The sequence below is a fragment of the Ananas comosus genome, linkage group 1 (assembly GCF_001540865.1).
Source record: "Ananas comosus cultivar F153 linkage group 1, ASM154086v1, whole genome shotgun sequence".
Taxonomy (NCBI): Eukaryota; Viridiplantae; Streptophyta; class Magnoliopsida; order Poales; family Bromeliaceae; genus Ananas; species Ananas comosus.
In genome coordinates, this window is record NC_033621.1 from 6,848,175 (window position 1) to 6,866,100 (window position 17,926).

The 17,926-nt window shown below is 36.5% G+C and overlaps 1 protein-coding gene across 3 annotated transcripts in view; it reads left to right on the plus strand.

The window, feature by feature from the left end:
- Positions 696–17,926, plus strand: part of LOC109712177 (outer envelope protein 64, chloroplastic) — a 29,705-nt gene continuing 12,474 nt past the window's right edge. Inside the window, exons 1-7 of one of the 3 annotated variants that reach the window (XM_020235619.1) lie at positions 696–1,102; positions 2,095–2,247; positions 2,751–2,875; positions 4,391–4,516; positions 15,282–15,464; positions 15,598–15,742; positions 16,484–16,643. In XM_020235619.1, coding sequence (XP_020091208.1) covers positions 903–1,102; positions 2,095–2,247; positions 2,751–2,875; positions 4,391–4,516; positions 15,282–15,464; positions 15,598–15,742; positions 16,484–16,643 — 1,092 coding nt within the window. In that variant the 5' untranslated portion in view covers positions 696–902. The remainder of the gene's footprint in view (positions 1,103–2,094; positions 2,248–2,750; positions 2,876–4,390; positions 4,517–15,281; positions 15,465–15,597; positions 15,743–16,483; positions 16,644–17,926) is intronic. The other 2 variants (XM_020235602.1, XM_020235610.1) reach the window with 2 other exon arrangements.

The following is a 17,926-nucleotide window of genomic DNA, read 5'->3' on the forward strand; positions in this document are numbered from 1 at the left end:
ATAATTTTTTTTGTCACCCCTCTCTGCTAACGGCCACGGCGCCGGCGACAATGCCGCTAAGGACCCGCCGCTCCGAGGCTGCAACGCAGCAGCGACCTCCACTGCGTCGGCGAAGATGCGTCGTCGTCGGAGGCGGCAGAGGAGGAAGGAGAGGGAGAGGATGAGAAGGGCAGGGAAGGGCGAGAGAGGCGTCGTCGTCAGANCGTCGGCGAAGATGCGTCGTCGTCGGAGGCGGCAGAGGAGGAAGGAGAGGGAGAGGATGAGAAGGGCAGGGAAGGGCGAGAGAGGCGTCGTCGTCGGAAACGGTGGAGGAGAGTCGGAGAGGGAAAAAAAAAAAAGAGTCGCGACGCGGCCTTGGCGGGGTCGGAGGCGAGGAAGGTGGCGGGTGCGCGGGCGAGGGTGAGGGCGAGGGCGAGAGCATGAGGGTGAGAGGCGAGACGGGTCGTTTCCGCTTCTGCCTCTGCCTCTGCTTCCGTTGCCTTTTCGGCGAGAGAAAAAAAATGAACGAGAAAAAAAAAAAGGAGAGAGAAAGAGGAGAGAGAAAAAGTAATAAGAATATTTTGATTTGCTGAAAATCTGGTCCCAATCTACAAAATAAAAAAAATAGCTCATTTTTACAAAAGTGCAAAACTAGTGGATTTTTTTTATGCAAATTGGCCTAATCTCTTTTGCGCTTGTGCATGGGGATTGATACCAAGTAAACACAAGGCCCCGCGGATTTAGGTTAAAAGCCTGTAGCCCCCTTCCCCGGTATTATCCACACCTCCTTTCTCCCTCTTTCTCCCACGTACGCCAGCCAAAACCCCTTCTCCGCCCTCTTCTTCTCGCTCCTCGTCCTTCTTAGTCAGTTGAAACCCTAGAAATTTCGAAATCCTGGGAGGGGAAGGTTGCCCCTGTCGTCCATGTCGGGCTCCACCAACCTGTGGGTTCTGCTGGGGCTGGGCCTCGCCGGGGTGCTCCTTGTCACGCGCAAGCTGCGGCGGGTGGTGAAGGTTGACCTCGGCGCCTTCGTAGAGCGGCTCGAGCTCCTCCCGCCGCCTCCCCCGCCCCCTCCCAAGGCCCCCCACCCCTTGACCGGCCTCACCTTCGCGGTCGCCGACATGTAAACTTCACCAATCATCTTTATCCTTTACCCTGATCTATCGTCTTTGTTCTAGCGGCCAATTTGTATTGCTTTTGATGTCTGATTGGGTTTTACTTGTTGGTATTGGACTAAAATTTGGCTCATGAAGATGTTTACGGTTGGGTCTTTTGTTTGTTGTTATTGGCCAAAATTGGGCTTCGGCAACTTGTTAGATAAATGGATAGTTGGGTGAATGAATATATTTGTTTTCGTTAACTTAGCTTCTTCAATATGTTGCAAGGATTCAAGTGCTTAGCTTCTTCAAATATGTTGCAAGGATTCAAGTTGTGTTGAGCACTTGCCGGTGCTGTAGGGGATGGTGCATGCCTTGCTGTTTTGATTTGTTCCGCCGGTTGCTCTTAATTTATTTTTTATCAAATCTTATACCAGTGTGTTGACACACTTTGGCATGAGAAAATTTTAAATTTTTTTTGGCTCCAGTGTAGTCTTTTTGCTTTTAATTTATTTCTTTATCAAATCTTTGTATTTATTGATGTAATTACTTTAAGGAAAGAGAGTTTTGAGTTATGTCATCGGCACGGAGGGCGCATCCCAAAGATACCTTTTTGTCATGGTACAGAATTATGGGCACATTAGTGTGCACTTAAATCCTTGATCAGTGGTCATAGGAACATCTACATTTATAGTATTCATTATCCAATTGTTTGTTTCGTCTTTTTTTCCCCCCTTCCTGAGCATGAATTTTCTGACCCATATTTTATGAACAAAGTAAAAAAAGGATTAAAATTGAAAATTTCAGTGGTGTGAGTGAACGTCGTTTGGTTGGTCTTTATCTATCTCGTTATTTGAATTGTTGATGCCTTTCATTTGTTATTTGACGGTTGTGAATGTGAAAAAGAGTAGATAATCTTTGTTGCAAAATTGCTTAATTGTGCTAATTTTCTTTGTAGTGATTTTGAATTTCACCTTTTGAGGCGGTAGAAATTTTTAACAACTCTGGTGATTCACAGATTTGATATCTATGGATATGTAGCTGGTTTTGGCACTCCAGAATGGACAAGAACACATGATTGTGCAACACAAACCTCTCCAGTGGTTTTAGCACTTGTAGAGGGGGGCGCTACTTGTGTTGGAAAAACAGTCATTGATGAGATGGCATTTAGGTCAGATATCAATCTCCTATCTAAACTTTTGCTTTTCAAATTGTAATACGCATTTTTTTACTAAATAAAAGAATAATCCACTATGGATCTATTTTGCCTGGCTAGAGATGCAAAAGTGCTTTCTTGACTATAGCTGTTCAAAGAAACACAACTTTTTTTCTAATAAAAATTCTCCTCGATTGCTTCCTTCCGAGGTGGAAGCAAAATGTTCAAATCGGAGTTTTTTCATTTGAGACCCAAAAACTAAGTTCAATTTCTAGCTAAACAAAAGCTCCCGGACTCTTTGTTTCCCAAATATATGATCTTTGGAAGCTTTTGCTTTACGGAGTAGAGAAGCTGCTTCAGATTAAACTATAGCTGTTCACTTTCTACAGCATCCAGTTCTTCTTTGCCAGGATGATCGATGTGGATGAAAACATGCTCCTGAAATGCCTTTGTGTAGCAGTAGCGTTTCCATTTTACTTTGTAACACCTATGCTAACTGAAGAGCACTATCTTTTCAGCATAACTGGCGTTAACAAACATTTTGATACACCAACAAACCCTGCAGCTCCTGAAAGAATCCCTGGGGGATGCTCGAGCGGGTCAGCTGTAGCTGTTGCTGGCGGCATAGTAGATTTCTCCTTGGGTGAGCTCAACTTTTTCCAAAATTGTTACTATAATGGAACTAGATTATTTTCAAAAATCTGAAAGGTGTTCCTTTTTTAATACAAATGGTTCCATACTGATTATGCAATTAGACTTAATGAGGTTTGTGTTGCTTATGTTTTTTGTCACTAATAAGCAAGGATTTAAGTGCCATGGCACAAGGTCGTGCCGGAAACTTGCTTGCATGGTACGATACGGTGTGTGCCGGGCCGTGCTGATGCTTGTTGGTCACAAAAAATTCATGTGTGCCAACACATAACAGCATGAAATATTTATTTTCTTTAGCAAAAAAATATTCCAACTATTTATTATGTATTTTTATCAAATCTTTTGAACTTTATTGAGAAAATTACTTACTAATTTAAAGAATAGAGGGTTCTAAGTTGTGCCATTGGTACGGGGGTTATATCGTGTCGATATCTTGTTTGCACGATACAGTACGGTAGATACGACCCTTGCCGATGGGCACTTAAATCCTTGCTAATAAGACTTAGCTGTGCTACAGTCATGCATGCCATTGAGCAATATTTATTGTTTATACCTATCACCTTTTTTTTTTTTTCCTGGGAAAAGAGAACATTTTTAACTGACTTGAAACTACCACTAAACCTTCCAAGCTGCTGCTCATAGGAATCCCAAATTTTGGATGCACTATGAAACATAAAGGCACTACTACGTCTATCATAGATGTACATATGCAGACAGCCTTTGTCATATGAAATACTTGGTGCTCTTATATGTAACTGGTATCTTAAAAAAGAATAACATCTCTCCACCCTAACTTGATTTCTCATAGTCCCACCTCATGGTAGCTTCCTCATCCTTCACAAGGTCCACAACAACCGTTAACACGGTCCAAACACATATTAAATTCTGGTAATGTGTGAACTACCCAGAGAAAAGCTTTCTCATCTTTATACTGTCTATATATAAAAGCAATCTTCTCCATTATTGTGTCCATAAAATATTCGTTATGTGTCCATAAGGTTCTATCTCTATAATTGGCACTTGTATTTAATTTCTTTGATGCCTTCGTAATTTACTTTGCACTTTAAGTCTATTGTTGCAATATAAGGTAAGCACTTTTTGTCATAATAAACAAAACCAGGCCCTTCACCTGCAAAGCCAATAATATCGTGTATTGCCTCTATTAATGCTGTATAATCTTGTCTCAGCAGCGTTAAAGTAACCTTTGACTGTAAATATTTTCAACTAATTACAAGTCTGAACTCTGAAGAGATGAAGATTAGCTGGCTGAAGTACTTGTTCTTGATTGTTTATATTACATCTGATCATATTACGAGGTTATTCCTTGCAGACATCTTAATATTTTACGTCAATGCCTGATTCATGGAATGTTAGGCATAGTTTATACTAATTGAATGAGAACTCTCACATAGTTCTGGTCACTTTATTCAGCACTCTCACATAGTTCTAGTAACTTTATTCACCTCTGCTACTAACTAATTAATTGTTGCCTTGTGAACATGTGAAGGGGTTGACACCATTGGTGGAGTAAGGGTACCTGGTGGCTTTTGTGGTATCTTAGGTTTCCGGCCTTCGCATGCAGCTGTCTCTAACGTTGGTATTATTCCTGTTTCACCAAGCCTCGACACTGTAGGTATGCGCTGGAAGCTTGTACTCTCATACAACTTAATGTTACATTGAAGCATACCCACTTTACAATGTTTCATGACTATACTAATATATAAGAACAAGGCTTTCTAACTATGTGCTGTTTACTGATCACTTATTGCAGTATTTTGTATATCATCATGGTTGTGTGTGCATTATTTGCCTAATTTTTGTCTTGTATTTTCAACTTAGTGACCTGAGAGTAAATTTTATAATTTAATTGATGTATTTTATCATTAATTCTGAAAACATATCATAACTCTTTTTTTTTTTTTTTTTTTTTTTTTTTTTTTTTTTTTGAGAAGAAGCCCGTAGGTAGCATCCATATCATAACTTGCGTGATGCAGAATTTGGTTGATTGAAATTGTTCATTTAGAGTAAATTTGTGTCTCCGGCTGTTTCTATACTAGATAGACAATTTTGACGGAAGGGGGGAAATGCAGAATTTGCTTTAGTAGTTTGTGATGATACTTGAGAGAAATAAGTAGCCCGTGTGAATCTGATAAGTATGTTGGAAAGACTATGATGGTGATGCTTAATTTGAGTGGGGCATGCTGAAGGACCTTGTTGTTTTCTGATTCATGTTGCAGTGTGTAGGAGAAAATTAAAATAGCTGATTGATTGTTTAGTGGAGCAATGCTACGCTTAGAACTACGCTCTATGACTCTTTTCAAACTCTAACATGATGGGATGGATATTTTTTCCTTGACTTCATGATTAGAGCCTACCTGCCAATTAAATAGCAGCAATCTATGCAAAGTTATAGACATTTGTCAAATTTAGTAAGCGTAACATTATTCCTTAATGATATCTTGAGAACTGTTAAAGATAATAAATGGAGCAACAATATTTCAAGATTAGTAGGCTATGGAAAGCTGCTCTATCATCTTGAAACCAAACTTGAGACATGACTATGAAGTTACAGGGAAAATGACTAAACAAATTCAAGTGATAAAATTAGGAAAATTGGCAGCGCATTTGATTTCATGATTTGTTGATCAGCAAGATAAGTGTTATGACGTAAAACCCACTTTCTGAGACGAGACCGCCGCAGCTCTACAAGAATCAAATTTTATTTAAATTCGAAACTTATAGGCGTGCAAGGTTTTTAGTATTACAACTTAACCGACAACAATGAACTCTATATAGGGTAACCAGTAGTATAGAAGATCTACAAGAGAAAAGAAGGTCACCCCAACTAAGTAGGAGCTTACAAGAAAGCTAATATCACTAATATGAGCCAACTGATGTGTTTATATGTACAAAAATGAGTCGAAGATAATGTCTAGATACATGTACATCAAACTGTAGAAAGGATAGATACAAGCCAAAATTTGCATCCGCATGCATGCATAAAGAAAAGATGAAAGATGAGTAGTAGTGTAACCTTGATGTCTCGTTCGTCTTGGAGCTCTCCAAACATAGGTCCTTCAGAAAGGAATCGAAAAGTAGTAACTCATACACCCCCCACCCCACCCCACCCCAACAAAAAAAAAAAGAAGAAAAAACTAAGTCTGGGCACAAGTCCTAGATGATTAGGATACTATCTTAAGTAGTTAAAAATTAATTAATCGTCTAATATTAAGTGATAAACATACTACCGAAAATAATATGCAAAATGGTCTTATGCCTATGTTAACAATAATTGATGAGAAAACACACCACTATCCTACTACTACAAATCCATATGTTCCATCTCTATACTGCATGAGATTCCAAAATAGCTCGTCATCACATATTTGGGCAACCAGGCATATATTATTCATCATTACTGATACAATCTGAGCAAATTCTAGTTTAATATCCCCATCCGAGGCATGCTAGCTCCTCCATACCTTGTTCATATTTGGCCAACCAAGTGTACAACTTTTAGGATCCAATCTAACCCTTTCTTGTACTAGCATTAGGTCATCATGTTTCGACCTACTAAACTGAGTGTGCATTTACTCAAGCATCCTATCTAAAACTCTACCCACAGACCACAATATCCACTAGACCTGAGCAAACAAGAGTCCTGTCTCCTAACCTATTTCAATAACACAATACAGGGGACCTATACTAGTCAACATGAATAAAGAGGATTCTTACCAAAAGAAAGTATTATTGTAGTGGTTCATCTAATGTCATTAAAAAGTTCTTTAAGGGTGGTGATGTTGGCCAACAATTATGCTCAATAGTAAATAACTATCGTCCAAATTCACCTATTTATCAATATTAAGATAAGTTCAGGGAGATTGAAAGAAAGCATGTCATGGCCAATATGAACTATTCAAATATACATACATCAATTGGGCATGCATATAGTCTGGTCATGTCTTTAACCAATATGAAACCAACAAATATAGATACATACATCAATTGGGTATACATATATTCTGGCCATGTCTTTAATAAATCCAAGTGTTCCTAACGGCATGCAGCTAAATAATAGTCCATGCAAGAGCGATAATGGTGAATAAGACATGATTATGAAGCTACATGCAATTTATCGAAGTACAACTTCCTTGTAATTAAATATAAATGCATGAGTGATTGATTACAATAATTTAGCAAGAAATGTTTATTTTAGTTTACTGGCGTAATTTAGAGAGATTGCTTGTACTCACCCAAATGACAGGGTCCTAAGCAAAAAAGCAAACTGAAGGATTCTAGGTCAATACTAGAAGAAAATTAATGCTACAACTAAATCAGTTAGGAAGACTCCAGACGACTCCCAAAGAAGCAAACCTAGAAATGCCATGAAAGAAACTAGGTGCTTGGGCTTACGAGTCTACGGTCGATCCTCACTTCACAGTTGGTCCAACGGGGTTGCACTGATGGTCGACCGTGACCACGCAAGCGGTCAACCATTTAATGAACTGTAATTGCTATTTCTGCTCGAATTTCACCAAACCAAAGCCAAAATAAAGCAAATGTGAATCCAAGTAAAAATACAAGTTAAAACTTAATAAAAGCCATCAAAACTAATTAGAGTTAAATCTTAAGGCTTCTCAAAAATTTCAAAGCAAACTGCTATAGAAAAAACCCTAAAAAGAGAAAAAAAATTAAAATTTCTCTTTTGCTATGGCCGCCAATTGTTGACCATCATTTCAGGGGCGGTTGACGTGGTTGCACAGCCAGTTGACTTACATCTTAAGGGCTGTCGACCATTTCATTGATATCTTCAACTACTTTTACCTGAACTTTCTCAAATAATTGAACTAAAATTTGAACTAAATAAGAATTTAAGATAAATTTCATTAAAAACAATTAATACACACTCAAGTCTTTCATAAAAGCACCAAAATAACATTAACAACATAGAGTTTAGGCATGGGATTGGATCTTATTCCAAATTGAAATTTGATCGAAATGGTCTCGGTTCTTCAACTCTGAGCTCTCGAGCTCGGCTCCAAAAGTAGATGGAACTCTCATAGATGGAGAGCCTCGGCCACTTCTCTGCAATGAGCTCAAAATGTGGTGAAGGCCTCAAGAATACAATGAGGCAGCCTAGCTAAGTAGAAGTAGAAAGGGGAAGAAAATAAAGAAAATGGAGAGGGAGGAAGAGAGTAAGGGAGAGGTGGGAGAGACAGTAGGAGAGAGTGTAAAGGACTAAGAGAGAGGAGTGAAAATAGGAGGAGAGAGGTGAAGGGAAGGAAATAGAAGAGGATAGGAGTGGGAGTTTCCATAAGTGGGATATATATATATATATATATATATATATATATATATATATATATTTATATATATATATATATATATATATATATATATAACATATTATTATTATTATTATTATTATTATTATTATTTTATAGTGGGAAAGAGAGAGGGTGGGGGCACACTTGTGCTTCCCTTCTTATGCATGTGGTTGATGAGATGGGGTAATGTGCGAGACAGAGAGAATAAGTAGGCTAGGGTAATTGGGAGTGGATACTTGTGGACGGTCGACGGAGGAAGGTTGTGCAGTTGACCATTGGGTCGATTGAAGCTTCACCAAATGAAAACTGATGGACTCAAAATTCGAAAACAACATCAAATTTAAAACTTAAAGTTGAAATTTAAAATCTTTTCGAGTCAGGTCATTACAGTAAGCTACTTAACTATTTAAAACTTAAACTCAAAATTTGAAACTTTTTAGGGTTGGGCCATTATAAAAAGCTACTAAACTATCTATTTGATGAGTTGTCATTTGATGTGAATGTTTTGATAAACGACTATGCATGGGTTTTGTTGACATTGAGCTCTCTATAGGATTCTTGTGGAAGAATTAGCTGGTGTCTTAGAAGAGAGATGCATGAAGCATCTCTATTGATGCAAATGAGCAAAATATATAACAAGGCAAATATTAGGGATATAAGAGGATTGACTAGTTAGTAATTAAAATTACACTAAATACGACATCAAGTCTTTGTTACCTGCTTTAGTTATTGATGAAATTAATAAGCATATTCATGAAGTAGTACTATGGGGTTTATAGTTTGGAGATATTCTCCTTTTAATCAGTAAGCCTAGAAATTAGAGTTAGCCAGGAGAATAAAATTTATTTTGGAGAAATTAGATCTAAAACTCAGAATGTGGAGTCTGACTAAACGTATACTGTTAAAAGGAGATCAAATAAAAGTTTGATAGCCAAGAGACAAGAAAACTAATTGCCGACTGTTGATCAATGATCACTTTATTGTAAGCCAAAGCCATGCCATTGATAGATTGAAAACAAGATGATCAAAGTGGTTACATATGCCATTAATAGATTGAAAACAAGATGATCAAAGTGGTTACATATGCCATTAATAGATTGAAAACAAGATGATTAAAGTGGTTACATCATATCCATAATGTAAATGATGCTTGAAGGATTTGGATTTTGAGAAATCATGAAATAATATCTCACAAAAAATGAGTGTAACTTATATGAGGATATTGAGATGGACGATTGACGCCAATAGACAATGAAAGGACCAATTTCTGAGCATGCTTAGAGAAGTGGCCTAATCAGATGGTTAGAGGTCATTCTAAAAAGGAGCGGAATACTAAAAAGACTTGGTGATGTAGGACGGGATATAGGGTCCTACGTTTTTAGAGAGTTCCAAAATGTAATTTATGATTTTGAAAGCTTTTTGAAAATTTGAAAGTTTTTGAAATAATTTTTTTTTAGAAATTTTCGTAATTAAAAAATAAATTTTTTTTTAAAAAAATAGAAGAATTCAAAAAAAAGAAAAACAATAGAAAACATAAAGAATTCAAAACTGAAGGAAGTGCGGATAGAGCTGGCAGCAGGCGCGTTGATGGTGTTGGACGTCAATTTCGGAGAAGAAATTGCAAAAGGAAAAGATAAAGATAAAGATAAAAGGACTCGCTCCCTAAGGACTCGCTCCGGTCGACGCATAAATGCGAAGGAAAATTAGAGAACATATCTCATTTAAAAAAACCATTCTTCTTCATTCATTCTTTATCGTCCAATGCAGAGAATATTTAAAGAGCTTTTCCCGACAGTGATAAGCTCAAAACAAAAATTCTAACAATAAAATCTCTACCAAATTAACAACTTTCCTAACAATTTGTAGATAAAATCCTAACAATAAAATCAACAACTTTTATATAATATCTCTACCAAATTAACAACTTTCCTAACAACTTGATGAACTAAATCGGTTTAATCCGATCAACATAGGTTCAAGTCTGTTCTGCATCATTCGCTTCTGCTGCGCAGGATCTCGTCCTCGAGATTAGTTGGATTTGTAAACAGATAGGAAACAACCAAGTGTGTAGAATAAAGTGATGCAGCCCAATGCTTGCATGTCGAACCACTTGTGTCATCTGAGCTTCCGGTTTGGTATTGAAGTTGGAAGAACAACTGACAAGTTTATGAGATTTCGTAAGGTTTGATACCAATAAGGAATATGCTTTCAATGCAATCTGAAGCTCTAGTATGGTCGATTCATATTGCTAGGGCAATAAGGGTAACTCGATCTGTAATCTTACCTCCTCAACACACTGATTTACCTTATCTTCATGAATCAACTCTTAGATTTTCTAAATCTAACTGGGGCTCGGCCACATCTGGAACTTCTTGGCAATCGAATGTTGTGGATGAAACTGGATCAGAATTGTCGACTTCCAACTGTGCTATAGGTCGTGTACTCTGTTGAGCAACTAGGGTTTCCAGTTTAACTTTTAGTTGAATCCACCGATACTCATCTCTAACCTTACCCATCCATCGAAAATCATCTTCAGCAATTTTAGCACCATTTTCAATATCTTGTAACCTTCTTTCTTCTTCCTCCGAAAATATTATGTTAAAATTAAGATGAGATATTTGCCTTTGTCTATACCACCATCTCAAGTCATCTAGTTTTTCCATTCGAATATCATTTCTTTTTCTCTCAAAATATGACCTCTGATCGTACAACCATTCATCAAACTCTACTCCCGTCATCTCGCATATTTCTTTTAGGGCATGTTTGTTTCGACGTAAGTAGACTTGGGGTGGAAGTGGATTTGGAGTTGAAGTGGAGTTGGGGTGAAAATTAGTTCACTTTTGCTGTTTGTTTCTAACTGTGGAAGTGCAGTTCTGTGAGTTCTGTTGTTTGTTTGGTAGGAAGTAGATGACGTAAAAAGTGTATATTTCCACCCCTGGTATAGTTACCTCCGAAGTGAAATTATTGTCTATTTTGTAACTTATAGTTTATAATAAATTATAATAAATAAAAATTAATATAATTATATATGTATNTTTTCGTCCACAAGCCCAAAACTTTTGACGAAATAGAACCGTCAAATAGCCTAAGCTCTGATACCTAATCTGATGCAGGACGGGATATAGGGTCCTACATTTTTAGAGGGCTCTAAAATATTATTTATGATTTTAAAAGCGTTTTGAAAATTTGAAAGATTTGAAATACTTTTTTTTAAAAAAAAAATTTCGTAAATAAAAATTAAAGAAAAGGTAGAAGACAACGACGGTGGACACACTTGGCGACGGCAACAATAATGGGAGGTGAAGGAAGTGCGGATAGAGCCGGCGCTACTATCAGCAGATGTTGTTGATGTTCTGGCAGCAGGCACGTCGAAGGTGCTGGCAGCAGGTGCGTGGACTTCAGGTTGGAGAAGAAATTGCAAAAAGGAAAAGATAATATAAAGGGACTCGGTCCCTACGGACTCGCTCCGGTCGACGCATAAATGCGAAGGAATATTAGAGAACACATCTCATTTTTAAAAAATAACATTCTTCTTCATTCATTCTTTATCGTCCAATGCAGAGAATATTTAAAGAGCTTTTCCCGACAGTGATAAGCTCAAAACAAAAATTCTAACAATAAAATCTCTACCAAAATTAACAACTTTCCTAACAACTTTTAGATAAAATCCTAACAATAAAATCAACAACTTTTAGATAAAACCTCTACCAAATTAACAACTTTCCTAACAACTTTTAGATAAAATCCTAACAATAAAATCAACAACTTTTAGATAAAACCTCTACCAAATTAACAACTTTNTTCCTAACAACTTTTAGATAAAATCCTAACAATAAAATCAACAACTTTTATATAAAATCTCTACCAAATTAACAACTTTCCTAACAACTTGATGAACTAAATCGGTTTAATCCGATCAACATAGGTTCAAGTCTGTTCTGCATCACTTGGTTTAGGGCAATAAGAAACATGTTTGACTACCCTTTCATTAACAAGAGCTGTTCAGTGGAGAGCGAAGCTTGATATGATGGACTTTTATGAATTGTTCGATTAACTTCAGTTGTCGTCTTGGGAATTAAGCATAATATGCTTTCCACTTGATGTATACGATGTGCATATTGATTGTCTTGTAGTCTAGACAGTAGTCGCATTCTAGGTTTTGTGTAAGAATCTGATTGAAGAAATTGTGTGCCAGACTGCAAGCTACTTGTTTCTCCTTTGCCGAAGCATGGTATAGTTTAATTGGGCAATTTCAGACATAAACATCTGTGAATTGCAGGTGTGCAGAAAATACACGTTACTCTCTTTTCTTTCATACCTCCACTTCATGCACACGTTTGCATGACATGAAACTTGTGGCACATCATGCTTCCTGATGCATATATTTTTTTTAATTTAAGAATGCAATTTTCTTTTATTTTGTAAGTTCATGTTTGATTCGAGCTTAAGTCGTTGAGTTTTAATTGGTTCGGCTAATCCAAACCTCTTTTCTCTAATAAACATGGAAACAAACCCAAAAAGACCTTTCGACTTTCCAAATCGCCTCGTCTTCTATGCCTGACCCTTGGGTGATTGTGTTGGGTTGAAGATGAAAGGACAAGAATTTATTACAGGATAGGCTTTTAACACTATAAACACTTAATTCTTGATGCTTTGAACGGTAGATTTGATGAATAGAAATTTCTATTCTTGTTCTTTATCCTTGCCGTGGTGTTATTCTTCTTGGTGCGATCATCGACGCTTCTTCCTCGTCCCAAGATCGTCTTTTTCCTCAACTTGATTGTTGTCGCTTCTTCCTCGTGGCAAGATCGATTTCTGCTCCTACCCCTCTTCTTCCGGGTCCCTACCATCTCATTTTCTTACCCGTTGTTGAAATTCTACACGTGGTGTATAGTTCTCATTGATCGTGACTCCTCCGCAATTGAGTAATTGGTGCACTTCTTGTATCTTATCTTCTCTCTCATCTCTTGATATTCTATTATCCCTTTCAATTTAGCCTCACCATTATCAACCATCTTTGCCAAAACAACCAAATCAAAACGTTTTAATTTTGATAAAACCGAATTTTCTTTATTGGAACTATTATATGTATTTTCAATTGGTTGTTATTATCTTGTATATTGAAGGCTAGTCACCATCTTAGTATTGCTTCTATTTGATTTTAATTTTTCGTCTCGCTGAATTTTTTTTCTCTTGCTTTCTTGCTTTAATATTAGTAAAGTTTACCAGAATCGATAAATTGAACCTAGTTTATTTTAAGAAATACTATAAATGAAAACAATGTTGAAAATTCGATTTGGCAACCTCTCAGTTTGCATCACTTCCGCTTCATGTTGATTATATGTCACTTGTGGCACAACAATAGAACTCAACTCCTTATGTGTAAATGAATTGCTCGTACCAGTTAAAGAATTTACTGCAGGTAGTACAATCATGGTATTTGCATCATTGTTCAAGTATTTATATTGTAGTAGTCTTAGAACATGCTATTTAATAATATATTTGTTTCAAATATTTCCTTTTTTAACATGCTTCTTTCTGTAATAATAACACTCCAGTGAAATACAAATATTTGTACATGATGTTGCGTCATTAGCATACGAATTATACAATCAAATTACATTGCAAACTTTTGCCTCAAATATATTAGCTTTCTTCTTTCAAGGGTCGTTTGTTTCACTTTAAGTGATGAGGATTTAACTAGATTTTCAGTGTAAGTGGATAATTCCATTGTTTGGTTTGTTGGAAGTGAAAATAGAATGTAACTCAAGCGGTACTTGAACCTCCGAAATAGGTGAAACTCACTGGGCTTGGGATGGAGTGAAGTTACTTATACCAATATTAAAACAATTGGTTAATAGTCTGATTCGTTAGTTTATACTAATTATTTAGTAATTATACTCACAAGAACTAATATATAATTTTAGCAAATCCTAAAAATGGTCCAGCCTTCCCTCGTCCGTGAGGTTGATTCATGTTCGACCTTCGTCCTCACGGCCCAGTCACCTCCATCCCTGTGGCGAGCTTGGGCCACCTCTCCCTCTCATCCGAGCCCCCTTCCTTTGTGATCGACGAGCGGTGGAAGAGGGTGATGGAAGGGATCGGCAACATAGGTGGCCTAACCAGGCATGTGGGGGAAGTGGTTTGAGTGGGGGCGGTGTTGGAGGCAGAAGAGATGAGATTGGCGGCAGAGTAGGGTGATATTGGTGGTTGGGAGGGTTAAGGTTGGGGGCGGAAAAGAGAGTGATGAGTTGGGAGGGGTGATGTTGGGGATGGAAAGGTTGGTGGAGGTTGACTGGGGAGGATTTGGATGTGGAGATGGATTTCTGCCAGTAAAAATAAAATTAAACTGAATTCCATCAAAACAAACAATGGAACCCACTTTCGTGCTCTTGACTTGCATCAAAACAAACAACCGGTGTTTAAAGCTACTTTAAAGAAAACTCGAGTTACAATATAATTGGACTTGGAGGTGAAATCAGTTGCAACAAAACAAGCGGTCCTTAGTTGGAGGTCAATCTTTTGCTAAAATTTATGACAACATTCATTAAAATTCAAATTCGTGATATTTGAAGTCCGAACCACTGAAGCTTGAGAGGTAATAGGCAATCAGGTTTGGTAATGGGGAAGTATTATACCCAAAGCTGGAGCACCAGTATGCACTTAATCTATCTGGGGAAATGATTAAATTTCTCCTTAATTGGCTTCTTAACTAATCATTTTGGGCAAAAGGGGGATAGGCTTAGGAAAACAATTAAGTACTTGGGTCTTTATTGATTAAGAGGGGACAACTTTCCTGAAATTAAGAAACTGAGAAAAAAAAGCTCTGTTCTTTTATAAATCTCAGGGAATAGCCTATTAACCTAATTATAAGCATTCTTCTAGTAACTTGGAATTTTCTGAACTATATGGTTAAAATTGTTAGCGGTTGATCTTATAGTTTAATTCTGTCAATTATCTTCTTGGTTTAGTAAGTTATTGCTGTGAACATACAGTTGTACATGCACAGACATGACAGGACTTAGGAAAATAATACTGTGCATTCTTATAATGTCATTTTTTTTTTCATAGGATGGTTTGCAAAAGATCCTAGTATCCTGCGTCGTGTTGGTCATATACTGCTGCAACTTCCATATGCTGATTCTCGCCAGCCTAGAAACATTATGATTGCAGATGATTGTTTCGAATTATCAAAAATACCAGCAAGCAGGTTGACTCAGGTGGTGATAAAATCTGTCGAGAAGCTACTTGGAAGTATGTTTTTACTTCTAGGTCATGTATAGTTTATTTTTAAGGATTTTAACAATCTTATTTATAAATTATTCTTTGGTCAAATTATTTCTGTTACTTAGTTGCTTTTACTTACATTTTTTATTGTTTCTGTCAGGGCAAGTCTTAAAGCATGTAAATCTTGGGAATTATTTGGCTTCTAAAGTATGCAGCCTGAGAGAGCTTCAAAGTGGGAGTAAAAATGGAGAATCTAAACTTTCTTCATTAGTATCACTTGCAAATGCCATGCGAGTACTTTACACGTAAGTTCTTCCTACTCTGGATTAACTTTTGGGTTTTATATTAATCTGCTTTAAGTTATCTGTCCTCAACTTAGCTAAGCGCAAGGCTAATGGGTTGGTTAGGCTGTATGAAAGCCAGGTCCAGACATTGCTGAAACAGATTATTGAAAAGCCTGGGCCGAAATGAAACTAAACCTATTTTTAGGACCTTCATTGAAATTACTTTTGAGCCCATAATTAAGTTTGAGGGTTTCAGGTGGATGTTTCTTTTAAAGTTGCTTTATAGTTATTCTTATAATTTTGTATTTTCTCAGGAAATGCATCTGTGTAATTTACAGTCACACCCATCTTGTATCAAACAAAAAATAATTCTCTTGATAGAAGGGAGGATTGTTTGTTATGCCCGGGTTTCGGCTTTTCCTCTTAGTGCTCTTTTTTTGTTTTCTTTTATTGTTGTTTGGTTCGCAATCCAACAGTTGGTGAACTTCACAGTTTCTTAGCTTTATTGCTTATCTGGCTTATAAGGATCTCGTGCACAGTGATGTTTCATACATTTGAATTTATTTTACATGCTTATTTTTATACAGCATTTACATTTGTGTTCTTGTACTTGTAGACAGTAAATTATTATATGAATATGTTCAGTTGGCATCTAACCCATTGTGAAATCCTGTTTTCAAGTCATTGATAGGCTCCTGAAGCCCTAATTTTTTATCTAATATGTCCAACGATCAAACAGCTTCAATGGTTGTTTGTGCGCAGGCATGAGTTTAAGGATAATCATATGGAGTGGATCAACTCAGTTAAATCCGCCCTTGATTCCAACATATTGAGTAGTTTGTCGAGTGTTAGCAGTGAGCGTATTGGCGTTTGCCATTCTGCAAGAAATGAAGCACGTTTAGCTCTCAATGCTTTACTGAAGGTATTGTTTCTTTGAAGATGCATTGGAATATTAAATAATCAACGTTTTTGCTGGTTCTCTTTCTTGTTCAGGGGTGGTGATATGATTTACTGTTTTAATTTATGTTTTCTTGGCCATTACATTGGTTACTGTTTATGACTGAGACATACAACATATACAAATTAGTGACTTTGTTTTCTTTTATGAACCAAAGAGTTAAAATTATCATTCTTTTGGATTATTCTCAAAGGTTTATGTTTCTTGTTAACTTTCCACATACGTTGTTCTAGCTAGTCGTTGAGTATGATGGGAAAACAAAATTCTTTATGAGCATTATGTCAGGAACTTAGGGTGTGCTTGGTATCCTGTAAAACCATCCGAATTTTTTTTTTCCACTTGAAAAATTACTTTATGATGTTTGGTTGGTCGTAAAATTTTTTTCACAGAAAATACATTTACAGATTCTAAGAAAATTGGAAGTTTTTCTGCTTGTAGAGAGAGGAAAACGAAAACTTCCGCAGCAAAAATTGAGGCTCAAGGGCTTCTCCTGCACGCGGTCCACGGGGTCCCCTTCACCTCGTGGACCGTGTGAGGGTGAGTCCACAGAGCTTGTGGATCCCGCTCTCTCTTTCATTTTATACACATATATATTTATATATATAAATGTTTTATAATGACATATATATATATATATTATTGTAAAATATTTATATATATAAAAAATGTGTTGTTATAGAATATTTTACTTATATTTATAGTAATTTATTTTATAGTATTAAATATATACTGATATATATTATATTACGTATTTATTGTATAATATATTTAAAATATATTTTATTTTTAAATATAAATTATAATAATAATATATATATAGTATGATAAGTATTATATATTAATAATATATAATATATAGAATAAAAAAAATACATATAATAGTTTTCTATTTATATCTTTTCCTTTCAACCAAACAACCGTAACGAAAAACTTTTTTTTTTCTACAAATCAAATATTAGAGAGCGTAAAATTTATTTTCCTCAGAAAATTTTTTTTTCCACCAATTTTTTTTTTTTGTAGTTTTACGTGGAATCAAATACACCCTTGGCGATTTTTTAGTGTGGCCAAGTCCCCGGCCCAACTTTGCTAAGTGGTTAGCCAAAGGGACAGTAAACCAAGTAGCTTTTCACGGGAGATGAAGGGTTATGTAACTGCTGCAATTAATGCCTCCATAACTGCCAGAGAAAATCCAAGGGTCATGGGCAACTCTTGGGATCACTAGGCATTCATGAGACATTCATGAGGGC